Below are 16,103 nucleotides of genomic sequence, written 5' to 3' on the forward strand. Positions count from 1 at the left end.
TAATAAATTCTGCAATAAATACACTCAGGTGCATGTTTCACATGTCTACCAATTGGCTTTCCTAACTTGCCTATTGGAAGGATCAGCCATGCTAAAAAGAAACACAATATAGTAGCAGACAGAGCGAAGACCAGAATCTATGCACGATAAATGCTTTGATTTAAAATATTGTGATATTTAAGCTGTTTAGATAATATTCATTATTTAATATTGTATAAATATGAACTATTGTAAAATGATATTGGATTTACAAATGTTTCTGTTCATTCAAACATATGCACTATGGGGATGGGCATCTTCTGGCCAGGGACCACCTTCTGTTCTATGTTTTTTCCTAGCACAATGGGTCCTCAGTCCTGGTTCAAGCCTTTAGATACTACCAGAATACATAACAACAGTAGCAGCTCCTTTGTCAGACTCCCCTCCCCAGCATATGGGGTTTAATCATATATTCTTATGCCCTAGTAATATCCAGAGGCTGTCATGGCTTACAGGAACCACTGGCAGCCAGGCATAATATAGAACAGATTTCAATCAGGCCCAAATTTAAGGCCCCAGCTGTCTCTAAAACCAGGGGAGTGAAAAGGCAGAGTAAAGCTATCTTCCCCCCCTGCACCCTTGTCACATGCCAAGCATAACTTAACCAGACAAGAGAATCTGGCTCACAGATACTGAAAGGTATTAATTATATCTAGTATTTAATTTGAAGTTTATTCTACTGAATAAATTACTTTTGTGATATATTTGCACCTACGGGTTACAGGGGACACAGAGGAGGAGATGAAAGAAACAAAACAATCAACTAAGGTATCCTTTTAAAATGGATTTATCTGGAAGTTACACAAGCTGTCATCATAGTAGAACAACCATAGAAGTTATTAATGACCTCCTTAGCTCTCCCACCTGTCAGGTATTTACCCAGTTATGTTTACCTTGAAAGACAATTCAGGTAACTTAGTAGTGTCATGGTAATAACTTCAGCTAGATAGTTTACATTAAGATACTCAAACTGATTTGCTCAAATCTCTCTGGAATATTTCAGAATTCTCTGACTGATTTTTAAACTTAAAGTTCCTTGCAGCATATGAATGAGAAAGCAAATTTTAAATTAATGACCAGTACAAAAGAGCAGCCAACTACACTCACATTAATGGCCTCTAGGCATTACAGGAGTACAAATATTAAACAGTAATAATAACCAAACAATTAGGAGGTAGAGGTCAATGAACGCTGAGGCAGGAGGAAAAGAGAAGGAAATCCCTGAGCATTTGCTCAAATTCTAAATGACTTCTGTTGGCCCAGGCCCAGGCCCCCTTTGTGCACTCTTCCACAGTCATTAAGTAAACGAGTCTTACATGCACAAGCGCTCACATACAGTGAATTTTAAACTTGCACACATATATACTTGCAATAGGAAACACTTGATATATTATACATGGGATGCTGTTATTAAACACAGTAGTGCAACAGAGCTCCCAAAACTCTCTGCCAGAGCTCTGGCACAAAGGCAATTAAACAAGCTGGGCAAGGATTCAATGGCAATTTTCACAGCTAAGACCACGCACACTCTCAGTGGCTTTGTATGAATGCTATGAGAGAAAAAAATCATTTAAATTCTACCCCCATCCAGTAAATGATACAATAGTTCACATTTTTAAAGAATGCTGACGTGCAATGCCAGGGTGGACCAGAATGAGAAATGTTTGAATTGTTCTAAAACTTCCCCAATCCTGTTTATCTGCTTCGTCTCTTGGTACCACTTCCTTTGAGATGCAAAATCCAAGTGGCATCTTCAAGACCATTCAACTACACAAGTCACTCTCAAGAAACAGGAAGAACATGTTTTCCTAGAGAATCATAGTATTGTAGAACTGGAAGGGACCTTGAGAGGTCATCTAATCCAGTCCCCTGCATTCAAAGCAGGACTAAGTATTACCTAGACCATCCCTGACAGGTGTTTGTCCAACCTGCTCTTAAAAATCCCCAATGATGGAGGTTCCACAACCACCCTAGGCCATTTATTCCAGTGCTTAACCATCCTGACAGGAAGTTTTGCCTAATGTCCACCCTAAACTGCCCTTGCTGCAATTTAAGTCCATTGCTTCTTGTCCTATCTTCAGAGGTTAAGGAGAACAATTTTTCTCCCTCCTCCTGTACGAACATTTTACGTACTTGAAAACTGTTATTTCCCCTCTCAGTCTTCTCTTCTCCACACTAAACAAACCCAATTTTTTCAATCTTCCCTCATAGGTCACGTTTTCTAGACCTTTAATCATTTTTGTTGCTCCTCTCTGGACTTTCTCCAATTTGTCCACATCTTTCCTGAAATATGGCACTCAGAACTCAACACAATACTCCAGTTGAGGCCTAATCAGCGTGGAGTAGAGCGGAAGAATTGCTCCTTGTGTCTTGCTTACAACACTCCTACTAATACATCCTAGAATGATATTTGCTTTTTTTGCAACAATGTTACACTGTTAACTCATATTTAGATTGTGGTCTACTATGACCCCCAGATCCCTTTCTGCAGTACTCCTTCCTTGGCAATCATTTCCCATTTTGTATGTGTACAACTGATTGCACCTTCCTAAATGGAGTACTTTGACTTTATCCTTATTGAATTTCATCCTATTTACATGAGACCATTTATCCGGTTTGTCCAGATCATTTTGAACCTTAATCCTATCCTTCAGAGCACATGCAATCCTTCCCAGCTTGGTATCGTCTGCAAACTTTGTAAGTGTACTCACTATGCCATTATCTAAAACACTGATTAAATTATTGAACAGAACTGGACCCACAACTGATCCCTGTGGGACCCCACTCAATATGCCCTTGCAGGTTGACTGTGCACCACTGATAACTATTTCTGGGAATGATTTTCCAACCAGTTAGTTATACACCCACCTTATAGTAGCTCCATCTAGGTTGTATTTCCCTCGTCTGTTTATGATAAGGTTATGCGAGAGAGTACCAAAAGCTTTACTAAAGTCAAGATATACCACATCTACCACTTCACCCCATCCACAAGACTTGTTACCCTGTCAAAGAAAGCTATTAGGTTGGTTTGACATGATTTGTTTTTGACAAATCCATGCTGACTGTTACTTATCACCTTATTATCTTCTAGGTGTTTGCAAATTCATTGCTTAATTATTTGATCCATTATATTTTCAGGTACTGAAGTTAAGAACAATCAAGACCAATCAGTTTATTTCGCTTTTTTATAGATTGGCACTATATTCACTCTTCTTCAGTGCTCTGGAATCTCTCACATCTTCCCATGACTTTTTGAAGATAATTGCTAATGGCACAGATATCGTTTCAGTCAGCTCCTTGAGTATTCTAAGATGCATTTCATCAGGCCCTGGTGACTAGAAGACATCTAACTTGTCTAAGTAATTTTTAACTTGTTCTTTCCCTATTTTAGCCTGTGATTCTACCTCATTTTCACTGGCATTCATTATGCTAGATGTCCAATCGCTACTAACCTCTTTGGTGAAAACTGAAACAAAAGAAGTCATTTAGCACTTCTGCCATTTCCACATTTTCTGTTATCGTTTCCCCACCCCTCACTGAGTAACAGGCCTACCCAGTCCTTTGTCTTCCTCTTGCTTCTAATGTATTTGTAGAATGTTTTCTTGTTACCCTTTATGTCTCTAGCTAGTTTAATTTTGTTTTGTGCCTTGGCCTTTCTAATTTTGTCCCTCAGACCTGAGTTATTTGTTTATATTCATCCTTTGTAATTTGACCTAGTTTTCACTTTTTGTAGGACTCTTTTTTGAGTTTCAGATCATTGAAAATCTCCTGGTTAAGCCAGGGTGGTCTCTTGCCATATTTCCAACCTTTCTTATGCAGAAGCATGTGTATAGATAAGGTCTCCAAGAGTTGCACTTCAGAGTGATATTGTAATTACGCATGAGAGGAAATATGATGGACCATCAACAGAACTGACTATTCACACATGTAAAAAACAAACTAACAAAGCAAAAAACCAACCAACCAAAGTAATCAGATATTTTGCTAAATAAACAGGAAATTGTTCTTCTCCCATAGGGACAATTGAAGCATATGTTTCCAAACAGTATCGATTCATCAATATTAATGCCAGATTCCATTATGTAAATTTTGTCAGTGACTGACAGGTACAGAAAAGATATACAAACATAGAATACCAGGCTTTCATATAAACTATGAACTCTAATATGGATGCTAAGGCCAGATTCTGTCATTTTTACTCAGTAGTATTCACAGAGTGAGGTACTATCAATGTGAGTAAGGGTGGTGAAATCTGGCCATGACTTATTCATTTTTAAAAACAATACTTGAAAAAATTTTAGTCTGCATAGGTAACACCTCATTAAATCAGTACTTTGATTTCTCTTGATTTGACATTAGCTAACTTGACTGAAGACATATATGCTTAAAGTTTAGGAGGCACAGAAGAAAATAGATCACATTGGTAGCTGTTTTTTGGAGAAGGAAGAAGACATTGCTAACATTTAAGGGCATTATGTATTTGTGGCTACAATGTCACAGTAGCTACTTTCCATTCATGTTTCCAGTTTCTAAAAACCACACATTAACCATCATACCAAAATCTGTTGGATGCAAAATATTTATTAAACGTCCTCTTTACAGAGGGAGCTGCAGGTGCTCAGCAACTCGGAAAAAAGTCAACTTATTTTTGCCTGTTTCCACATAAGTGGATTTAGATCCTGAGTTATAGGCACCATCATTTGACAGTGTTGGCTGTAGTGGTTTTAAGATCTTTTACACTTGAGATTTTTTAAAGGAAAACATTGAGCAGTTTTAAATTCAGTGGGCCATACCAATTTGTCCACTTAATAAATGTGGAAAGAAAGATTATCAGGGTACTGTAAATTAAGCTCTTTCAACTTTTTCATGTGCATTGAAACCATTTCCTAAGATGACTAAAGGCTTGATAAGTACACAGGATTTGGCTGAATATAGTAGATTTACTGGGCTGGAAAGCTACATTAACTGCTAAGGTCATCTATCTCATGTCATTTCACTGTGGGAAATAATCTTAAATCACAGAAAGGTCACTTGAAATTGCCATTATAGCAAATATGTCTAAATAAATGTGAATTTCTTACAATATTATTTCCTATCATCAATGAACATTTCTTAACCTAGAAGAAATTATATTGGGCTCACACATGTCTTTGAATTCTTCTTGACCTTTATCGTTCAATTTCCATCCCTGGCCTTTCCACTTTAGATGCAACTTTTGCAAAAACTTGATTTACAATGAGGAAACCGAGTCCTGTTAATGGACTGATACTGAGCACTAGAACACGGTCACATTCTTCAAACATACAAAGAGGTTTAAAAAGGGACCTAGACGGGTATGTCTACACTGCAGCTGAGAGCGAGCCTCACAACTCAGGTAGACAAACTCATACTAGCTCAGCTAAAAATAACAACGTGACCGTTGAGACCTGGGCAGCAGCTCGGTCTCATGCCCACCTGATCCTAGGCTTTGAGCTCTAGCGGCTAGCTCAAATCTTTGCTGAAGCTGCAACATTCACACTATTTTTAGCATGCTAGCTTGAGCCGAGCTATCATGAGTCTGTCTACCCGGGCTGGGAGGCTCGCTCCCAGCTGCAGCATAGACATAACTGAAGGTACAGATTCTTCTGAAATATGAATTCGTGAGTCTTGAGGTAGTGACTACAGAATCTAAAACCATGTTTTTCTAACTGTGAAGTTGGTGTTTTGGAATGATTCTCACTTCTTTTTGGAGAGCTGCAACAAAACGCAGGTAAAATTTGACACAGCCCGAAACTATCATAAGGAATTTACTGCCACAGGTTATCACTGGGCTTAGTAAATATCAAAAAAGACGTAAATGCTTGTGACAAAGTTACAGGAACAGCAACTACCATTATACTAGCTTGGATACAGATGACACCTGCTTGTGTCGGGAAGAAGTTTCCTTTGAATTGTATAGTACTGCACAATTAGGCACCGTATTAGTATTTTTCACCATCACTTAGAACATTTAGCATTGTTGGAGCCAGGACATCAGACTAGCCAGAGCCTAGGTGTATTCTTCTACAGCAACTCGTATATTCCTAACAAGGCTGGGGGATGGAAACAGTCAGCATGAAGTAGGCTGAGTCCTAAGAGGAAATTAATAACCAACAAAGAAAATTTAAGATTTGCTCTCATCATGTGTTGAAAGTTATCTTCCCAATTGGTACTATTTTTCTCTCTTCAAACAACAGGAGTAAGACTTTATCTTTAAAATTTTCAGTATATGTCTTTATCTACGTCTTATCTTAGGGGAGAAATTTAAATATCAAATTTGAGAAATTTTGATCTGAAAGAAAAAGCTAAAACTATAGGCAGCTAGTCCGCCAGACATCTCCCTTAACCATGTGCAGTAACATTTCACAATTGTTTAAAAAGGTCAGTGTGACCCAGAGACTTCTTGGTGCCAATTGGCAGAGGGCATAGGGGTGCATAAGGGGATTGGTGTCTACGAGTCTGGTATTTACATACTAGTTCACTGAAAAGTGTCATGTAAGGTTTTTAGTGAAAGCCAGTGTCACACTGGTCATCAATCATTATGAAATGTATATACTGATAATACATAAGGAGTTACGTATCTACACTGAAAATCATGTTCTTAAGGTCTATGAGTTAAGGCAGGTCACCAGAAGATGATCCACCTACTCCTGTCAGGCAGAAGGGAAGAGATGACTATCCCTCTTTGTCTGGTCATGTGTGTACTGTCTGCTTCGCAATGGAAGCCTGTCTAGAGTCTGAGCTGAATGTTAATAAGAGATTGTAAAAAAGAAGAAAGAAGCACACAGGAAAAATCAACTAGCGGAAAGCGGGGAGGGTTGTCATCCTGTTTATAAGTCATGAGAATGGATTTTTGGATTATAACTGTAGAGACAGAGACAAACTCTGCATCTTTCATCTAGGAAGTAAGCTGACAGTGGGATTGCTTTATGAATGGAAGATCACAGCCAAACCTGGTTGTAATATGCTGGAAGGATTTTAGGTGAGCTTTTACTCTTATAGCATAATGTCCTATTAGTTAAGTTTAGGCTCTAGTATGCACATTATTGTTTTATTTTGTGTGTAACCCTTTGTTTCCAATAGCTCTGTTTGCTATGATTTGAATCTCTGTTCTTTGTTAAATAAACTTATATTTGCTTTCTCTATAAAGAAATTTAAGTGCTGTGGGCTAAGGTGTAACCAGTAAGCGGTGGTATGTACTTCCTTTGGGAACAGCAGATCTGGTAATTCTGGGAGTATCCAATAGATCAGGGGTAGGACACTGCGGGTGAAGCTCAGAGGACTCGAGGGTTGGAGTATGCCTACTGGTACCTGTAAAGAGACAATAGGGCCTGAGTAGGCCTGGAGGGGAGTGATTTTATTGACAGTAGCTGGTGGAGTCAGAGAGCTGACCCTGACAGGCACAGACAAGATTTCTTCATGCTAAGGGCAGGAAATGGTGAGGTGCCTCACAATCCTCGGTATCCCCAGGAACCATCACAGGTCACATGGGAATTATTATTATTACTTTTGTATTGCAGTAGTGCCAATGAGTCCAAGGCCTGGTCTACATTACGGGTTTAGGTCGACTTTAGCAGTGTTAAATCGAATTAAGCCTGGACATGTCCACACGATGAAGCCCTTTCTTTCGACTTAAAGGGTCCTTTAAACCGGTTTCTTTACACTACCTCCGACGAGGGGATTAGCGATAAAACCGGCCTTTGCGGGTCGGAATTGGGGTAGTGTGGACGGAATTCGACGTTATTGGCCTCCGGGAGCTATCCCACAGTGCATCATTGTGACCGCTCTGGACAGCACTCTCAACTCAGATGCACTGACCAGGTAGACAGGAAAAGACCCGCGAATGTTTGAATTTCATTTCCTGTTTGCTCAGCGTGGAGAGCACAGGTGACCACGCAGAGCTCATCAGCACAGGTAACCGTGATGGAGTCCCAGGATCGCAAAAGAGCTCCAGCATGGACCGAACGGGAGGTACGGGATCTGCTCGCCATATGGGGAGATGAATCAGTGCTAGCTGAACTCCGTAGGAGTAAAAGAAATGGCAAAGTATTAGAAAAGGTCTCCAAGGCCATGAAGGACCGAGGCCATAACAGGGACACACAGCAGTGCCGTGTGAAAATTAAGGAGTTACGGCAAGCTTACCACAAAGCCAGAGAAGCAAACGGAAGGTCCGGGGCAGAGCCGCAAACTTGCCGCTTCTACGCGGAGCTGCATGCCATTCTAGGGGGTGCAGCCACCACTACCCCAACCGTGTGCTATGACTCTCTCACTGGAGAAACACACAGGGAAGACGGTTCGGGGAACGAGGAAGATGAGGATGGAGGTACTGTAGGTAGCTCACAGCAGCAAGGAAGCGGAGAAACCCGTTTCCCCAACAGCCAGGATCTGTTTGTGACCCTGGACCTGGAACCAGTAACCCCCGAACTCACCCAAGACCCTCAGGGCACACAGGAAACCTCTGGTGAGTGTACCTTTGTAAATATTTGTAAACATTACACATGGTTTAAAAGCAAGCGTGTTTAATGATTAATTTGCCCTGGCAATCGCGGCCAGTACATCTACTGGAAAAGTCTGTTAACGTGTACGGGGATGGAGCGGAAATCCTCCAGGGACATCTCCAGAAAGCTCTCCTTTATGTACTCCCAAAGCCTTTGCAAAAGGTTTCTGGGGAGGGCTGCCTTATCCCGTCCGCCATGGTAGGACACTTTACCACGCCAGGCCAGTAGCACGTAGTTTGGAATCATTGCATAACAAAGCATGGCAGCGTATGGTCCCGGTGTTTGCTGGCATGCAGACAATATCCATTCCTTATCTCTCTTTGTTATCCTCAGGAGAATGATATCATTCACGGTCACCTGGTTGAAATGGGGTGATTTTATTAAGGGGACATTCAGAGGCGCCCGTTCCTGCTCTTCTGAACAGAAATGTTCCCCACTGTTAACCACGCGGTGGAGGGGAGGGGTGAAGTGATCATCCCAGAGAATCGTGTGTGTGTGTGTGGGGGGGGTGGTTTACTTGGGTTTGTGCCGCATGTTAACCGGGAAACCGCAGCCCCTCCTTTTACATTGAAAACCCATTTTAAGTAGAGTGAACCGGGTCGGGGGGCGGGGGTTTGGAGGGTTCATCAAGGAGAAACAAACAGAAGTTTCACACAGTAGCCTGGCCAGTCACAAAACTCGTTTTCAAAGCTTCTCTGATGCGCACCGCGCCCTGCTGTGCTCCTCTAACCGCCCTGGTGTCTGGCTGCGCGTAATCAGCGGCCAGGCGAGTTGCCTCAACTTCCCACTCCGCCATAAATGTCTCCCCCTTACTCTCACAGATATTGTGGAGCGCACAGCAAGCAGCAATAACAATGGGGATATTCTTTTCACTGAGGTCTGAGCGAGTCAGTAAGCTGCACCAGCGCGCTTTTAAACGTCCAAATGCACATTCCACCACCATTCGGCACTTGCTCAGCCTGTAGTTGAACAGGTCCTGACTCCTGTCCAGGCTGCCTGTGTACGGCTTCATGAGCCATGGCATTAAGGGGTAGGCTGGGTCCCCAAGGATCACGATAGGCATTTCAACATCCCCAACTGTTACTTTCTGGTCCGGGAAGAAAGTCCCTTCCTCCAGCTTTCGAAACAGAGCAGAGTTCCTGAAGACGCGAGCATCATGTACCTTTCCCAGCCATCCCACGTTGATGTTGGTGAAACGTCCCTTGTGATCCACCAGGGCTTGCAGCAGCATTGAAAAGTACCCCTTGCGGTTTACGTAGTCGGTGGCTTGGTGCTCCGGTGACAAGATAGGGATATGGGTTCCGTCTATGGTCCCGCCACAGTTTGGGAATCCCATTTCAGCAAAACCATCCACTATTGACTGCATGTTGGTCAGAGTCACTACCCTTGATATCACCAGGTCTTTCATTGCCCTGGCAAATTGGATCACAGCAGCCCCCACCGTAGATTTGCCCACTCCAAATTGATTCCCGACTGACTGGTAGCTGTCTGGCGTTGCAAGCTTCCACAGGGCTATCGCCACTCGCTTCTTAACTGTGAGGGCTGCTCTCATCTTGGTATCCTGGCGTTTCAGGGCAGGGGAAAGCAAGTCACAAAGTTCCATGAAAGTGGCCTTACGAATGCGAAAGTTTTGCAGCCACTGGGAATCGTCCCATACCTGCAGCACGATGCGGTCCCACCAGTCTGTGCTTGTTTCCCGGGCCCAGAATCGGCGTTCCATGGCATGAACCTGCCCCAGTGACACCATGATTTCCACATTGCTGGGGCCTGTGCCTTGTGAGAGGTCTATGTCCATGTCAATTTCCTCATCACTCTCTTCGCCACGCTGCAATCGCCTCCTCGGCTGGTCCGGGTTTCGCCTTGGCATGTCCTGGCTCTGCATATACTCCAGGACAATGTGCGTGGTGTTCATAGTGCTCATAATTGCCGCGGTGATCTAAGCGGGCTCCATGATCCCAGTGCTAGCTATGGTGCCTGGTCAGAAAAGAGGCGCGAAACTAGTAGCTGATGGACCAGGAGAAGGAGGGAGGGCAGGAGGGAGGGAGGGAGGCACGAGTGACAACATGGCGTACAGGTACAGGAACAGGGAATTAAAATCAAGAAAGGTGGCTGTGCATCAGGGAGAAACACAAACAACTGTCACACAGAATGGTCCCCCCAAAGATTAAACTGAAAACCCTGGGCTTAGCAGGCCGTTGATTTCACGGAGGAAGGGGAAGCAAATGAATACAGAACAAATCTATTTTTTACATCTTAAGCTGGCAGCCGACGGTGCAGCATGAGTGATAGCCTCTGCAGTACGATGACGACGGTTACCAATCGTAATATACCATCGTCTACCAAAAGGCAAGGGGCTGCTGCTGTGTAGCAATGCAGCCCCATGTCTGCCAGCCCCACGTCCGCCAGCACCCAGCATCGCCCTCGGCCTCTTCTGGGTGCTTAGCAGACAATACTGGGCAATTGGCAGAAAATAGTATACTACGACTGGTAGCCATCATCATCGAAACAGTAGCATGTCTGCCCATGGTGGCCATGATTGACAGCCACTCCAGTACGACGACGACGGATACCAGTCATAATATACCATCGCCTACCAAAGGGCAAGGGGCTGGTGCAATGCAGCCCTATGGCTGCCAGCCCCATGGCTATCACTCATGCTACACTGTCTACCGCCAAAAGGCAGTTAGCAGCTGCTGCTGTGTAGCAATGCAGTCCCACGTCTGCCGGCACCCAGAGGACATATGGTGACGGTGAGCTCAGCTGAGCTGAGCGGGCTCCATGCTTGCCGTGGTATGTTGTCTGCACAGGTAACCCAGGTAAAAAGGCGCAAATCTATTGTCTGCCGTTGCTGTGACGGGGGGGGAGGGGCCTGATGACATGTACCCAGAACCTCCCGCGACACTGTTTTGCATCATCCAGGCACTGGGATCTCAACCCAGAATTCCAAGGGGCGGCGGAGACTGCGGGAACTGTGGGATAGCTGTGGGATAGCTACCCATAGTGCAATGCTCCGGAAGTCGACGCTAGCCTTGTACTGTGGACGCGGTCCGCCGACTAGAGCACTTAGAGCATTTTATGTGGGGACACACACAATCGGCTGTATACAACCGATTTCTATAAAACCGGCTTCTATAAATTCGAACTAATTTCGTAGTGTAGACATACCCCAAGTCATGGACTAAAACCCTGTTGTGTTAAGCACTAATCAAACACAGAACAAAAAGCCCCAGCCCCATCTGCATTTGGGCTGATCCTCTCTAAAAGCAAGACATCCGTATGAATTTAGTAGTTGTGGGTAGTGTCAGAATTTATAGATGTGAAGACTGCAGCATCAGTTAACCACAGAACCAGAACAGCAAGGGCAGCAGCAATTCATCCTTTCTGATACTGGCCCACCCTTGCTCTAGAGGGTTACATGCTGTGGACGAGACTGGAATTTAGTTTCCATGGTGCAGTCTATCTTTCACCTCTTTGCTAAAAGTGCCACAAAGGATCCTGGCTGTGGCTTTTAGACATGGACTGAGGCTACCAATTCACTGCACAAAGGTCCCCAAACAGCTGTGAAACAGGAATTATGTTTGAGAAAGGGTTTTCAAAGGAACCTATGGGAACTGAGTGCCAAATTCTCATTGAGCTTCTTCGGAAAGCCCAAGCTTGGACACTGCTAACCCTGGGGTGAAGTGGAACTGGTCAGCCAGGATATGGAACCTTTCATTTCGATTAACAATCATCTGAGCAAGGAAGTCCCACCCACATCCTAGTAAAATTTTAATGAAATGCACCATTCACATTATCACTTTCTCCTCTCTGCCAAATTTTGTCACTCTGATATATTCCTATTCTAAGCTGCTCCTAGAGAATTAATGCCACTGGAGCACAACATGAGAGTTCCACAAAAAGGGAGTTCTCAGAATCGAAGCCCAGTGGTCATGGCATTGGTGACATGACAGAAGACAAAGACCCAAATACCATGGATTACCCAGGGGCTTGAAGTACAGGGGCTTGAAAGTTTCACCAGGACAATCTCAAAGGCACTTCTTTAGACTATTTTCTGTGAGAAAATGCTTCCAAGAATACTCCATGCTTTTGGGTCTGATGCTAAGAACAAATATATAGTTAGCAAAGCACCTGCTCTGAGAGAAGATGTGGTATTTTTGTGGCCCATTACACACTGTGGAAAGGGAAATGGAGACAGAACCCATAACAAGGCCCCCTTCGCTTCATAAGGAGAGTGAAAAAGATTACACTGGCTGCCTCAAACAGGCTAGGAGTGGAAAAAAGACAGCCTACTGCTCTCCCCACACTTGTGTAGGGAAAGAAGAACTCTCCAAGAAGGGAATAGGAGGATTAGAGCTGGGAAAACACTGAACATATTTTTCTTCAAATATTCACTCTGGTTTTCAAATGCATTTGTACTCGTTTTGCATTCACCTTCCAGGAATAGTTGCACACTTAAGTTTCACTGGCATGAACATTCCTGGAAAGCCAATTTCAAAGCTATATACATAGAAATCAAAATTTAAATTCAAAACCATGGAAAGGTGCACCAGAAGTGCTGGTGTACTCATTCAGCGAGGGAAGAAATATAATATCCTGTACTGTATCTGACCAACCACAATTAACCAACACTCATATCATGAATTTATCACAGAGAACTGTTCACAATCAAATTGACCGAGTGTTAAAAGTTTGCAAAATATTTAAAAAAAAATAAAAAATAAAAAATCACAATTGCTTATAGCAGGGGTCGGCAACGTTTGGCATGCGGCTCGCCAGGGTAAGCACCCTGGCGGGCTGGGCCAGTTTTATTTACCTGCTGATGTGGCAGGTTCGGCCGATCGCGGCCCCCACTGGCCGCGGTTCGCTGTCCTGGGCCAATGGGGGCGGCGAGAAGCCGCGGTCAGCGCATTGCTCGCCTGCGCCGCTTCCCACCGCCCCCATTGGCCCGGGACGGTAAACCACGGCCGAACCTGCCACATCAGCAGGTAAATAAAACTGGCCCGGCCCGCCAGGGTGCTTACCCTGGTGAGCTGCGTGCTGAACGTTGCCGACCCCTGGTTTATAGGTACAGAACAGAAAAAAATTCAAGATTCATTGTCTAAATTATTTGCTCAGCTCCGAAGTTGACCAAGTAGCAAAGAATTTCATCCTAAACTCAAATTATCACAACTATGTCAGATTCCTAGTATAAAGTCTTAAGTTTAGGAGCCATGCATGTTTCATATCAACTCTTAACTATCATTTCAGCACAGTGGATGGCGAGATCTTTTAATGACCAACATTCAAACCTACCTTAAAACTTCTCTAATTAAAAAGTCAACATTATTTCCAGAAATTGTAGAGCAATTCAACAATGGCAAACAAAGAAGTGAAAATAAAACAAAGCCCATGCAACAATATAGGCCCCACTCCCAAACACACACTATTATGATTAGAAGAACGGTGCGGATTGCAAGCAAGCACATAACATCCATGATTCCAAATGTTCATCTAGTCAGTAGAGAATCATTCATTAAGGAAATGACCCTACCTGTAGAAGTATGAACACCCTCTAACTGTGTTGTGAGTAAAATGTTCCTGAGTCTTCTCATTTCCAAAGTCCTCTAGGGGATCTGACCACAGGATATCACACATAGGTCCATATGCAGGTGGCTCCTTGAATCGATCTAACTAAGAAAAATAAGACAGAAATACTAACTTTTTACATTTTATTATTTAGGAAGTTAAAAATATACATAGATTGGATACTAACTTGTTATTAGGCATCCAGAAAACATCCATAAAAAACATATTAGTGATAAACCTGCAAATTGAGGCCCACAGCATACTACAATTTGGGTCCCAGCTGCTCTCATCTTTAATATGGTGGATACTTGGATGACAATGGAGCTGGCACCTACAGCATAAGTGAGTCATATCTCTGCATTTAAAAGAGAAGGAGGACAGATGCTTTTGCTCCATTCTGTGCAATTGAAGCGTGACTCTTTAGTTCCTGCCCTGCCGTGGGCAAATATTGGGTGACCTGCTGTATTTTAGGACTATTCATCCATCATGAAACTTGACTAAAGGAGCTAGGGACTTGTTAAGGGAAAATGACAACAGTCATACCAGGACAAATTTCTTTCAATTAAGATATATCTAATATAAAATTTTAAAGTACTGAGGCAATGGCACTGCACTGTAGCATCTCATAGCTTTCATTAACTTCTACTTTAACCTGATTTAGCTGCAGCAAAGAATCCCTCTTTCTTTCAGAATCTGTTAAAAATTAGCAAATTATACAGTTATACTGCAAACAAGACAGCATAAAAACTAGGAGCAACATTAAAAATTGATATTTTTCAGAACAAAAATTATATATAAGCACCCTGTAAAAGATATGTTTATAAATCAGTCTGACAAGTCTATCAAATTCTTCATTTTGTCTAGGAAGTGAAAGGCAATATAAGTGATTTTTCATTTTTTCCACACTCAGTTAAAAAGTTTTTAATAAGAGAAGGCCTCTGCATTTCTACCTTCACATGCTCATCATGAAATATTCATCGCAAACCCACACTTCTAACTTGTTTCAGACCTCTAAATAATTCATGCCTTTGTAACTGTAATACAGCAAAATAAAATAACACATTCATAATTATGAAAAAACCTGCTGATTGCCAAGGATGAATAGACTTGTTAATGAAAAAAATTCTGAAAATGTTAATGACCCTAACCTGGAATTTAAACATTAAACAATTTTAACCTACCATTTTGCTATGCTGTGAAAACAACAAATTTTTAGCAAGAGACTATTTCTGTTTAATCAAAACTTTAGCTTGCAAATACAGCTTTACATTCATTAATTAAAACGCAGATAATGTTTTAATCAAATTGGTGTAAATGAAAAAGCTACTACTAGTGTATCAGTTTCTCACCATGATACAAAGTATTCCTGGCTATTACAACGATTTATTTAGTAGTTTCAAAGAATGGGAAAGAAAGTGTAGTTTTATTTGCCAATCTCCTTCAACAAGTGTTACAAATGTGAAAATCCCTAAGTTTTAAAAGTAAAATGAAAAATATTAATTTTGAATGGTTTCAATTTACACATTTGTAATATAAAATACTATATAAGATTTCTTTCAGTGCTGCATTATTGTGGGAGGGGGCAATCTCCCTAGACTAAAGAATAGGTAACAACAGAATTATGGAATTTAAGCAGCGTAATGCCTGTCTTCATAAACCTTTATGAAGTTTAAAAACAAAATCTAACAAGACACTTAAATACAGGTATCAGTGTAACATACCTCACCTGAGATGTTAAAAATATTGGAGATGTTTTCATTTTGGAAGCCTATTCATTTCTGTGTAAGCTAACCATGTTTCTACATCTCTAAAACACCACTGTGGTAGTGACTGGCTGTTGCATTAATACCTCCTTTGCTGGACTAATGGAGCACCATTAAAGGGACAGTCAGATTTAGAGAGATCTGATCTTCTGTCTCATTTTATTAAACCTGCTGTCTGCAGGCTAAGCTTCCAGAGGTTGAAATATCTATGTATTTTTCT

The 16,103-nt window shown here is 42.3% G+C and overlaps 1 protein-coding gene across 3 annotated transcripts in view; it reads right to left on the reverse strand.

The window, feature by feature from the left end:
* PPP3CA (protein phosphatase 3 catalytic subunit alpha) overlaps positions 1-16,103 on the reverse strand; it is a 306,754-nt gene that overhangs the window by 56,183 nt on the left and 234,468 nt on the right. For all 3 annotated transcript variants that reach the window (XM_034770986.1, XM_034770988.1, XM_034770987.1), the window contains one exon: positions 14,086-14,225. In XM_034770986.1, coding sequence (XP_034626877.1) covers positions 14,086-14,225 — 140 coding nt within the window. The remainder of the gene's footprint in view (positions 1-14,085; positions 14,226-16,103) is intronic.

The sequence above is a fragment of the Trachemys scripta genome, chromosome 5 (genome assembly GCF_013100865.1).
Source record: "Trachemys scripta elegans isolate TJP31775 chromosome 5, CAS_Tse_1.0, whole genome shotgun sequence".
Lineage (NCBI taxonomy): Eukaryota > Metazoa > Chordata > Testudines > Emydidae > Trachemys > Trachemys scripta.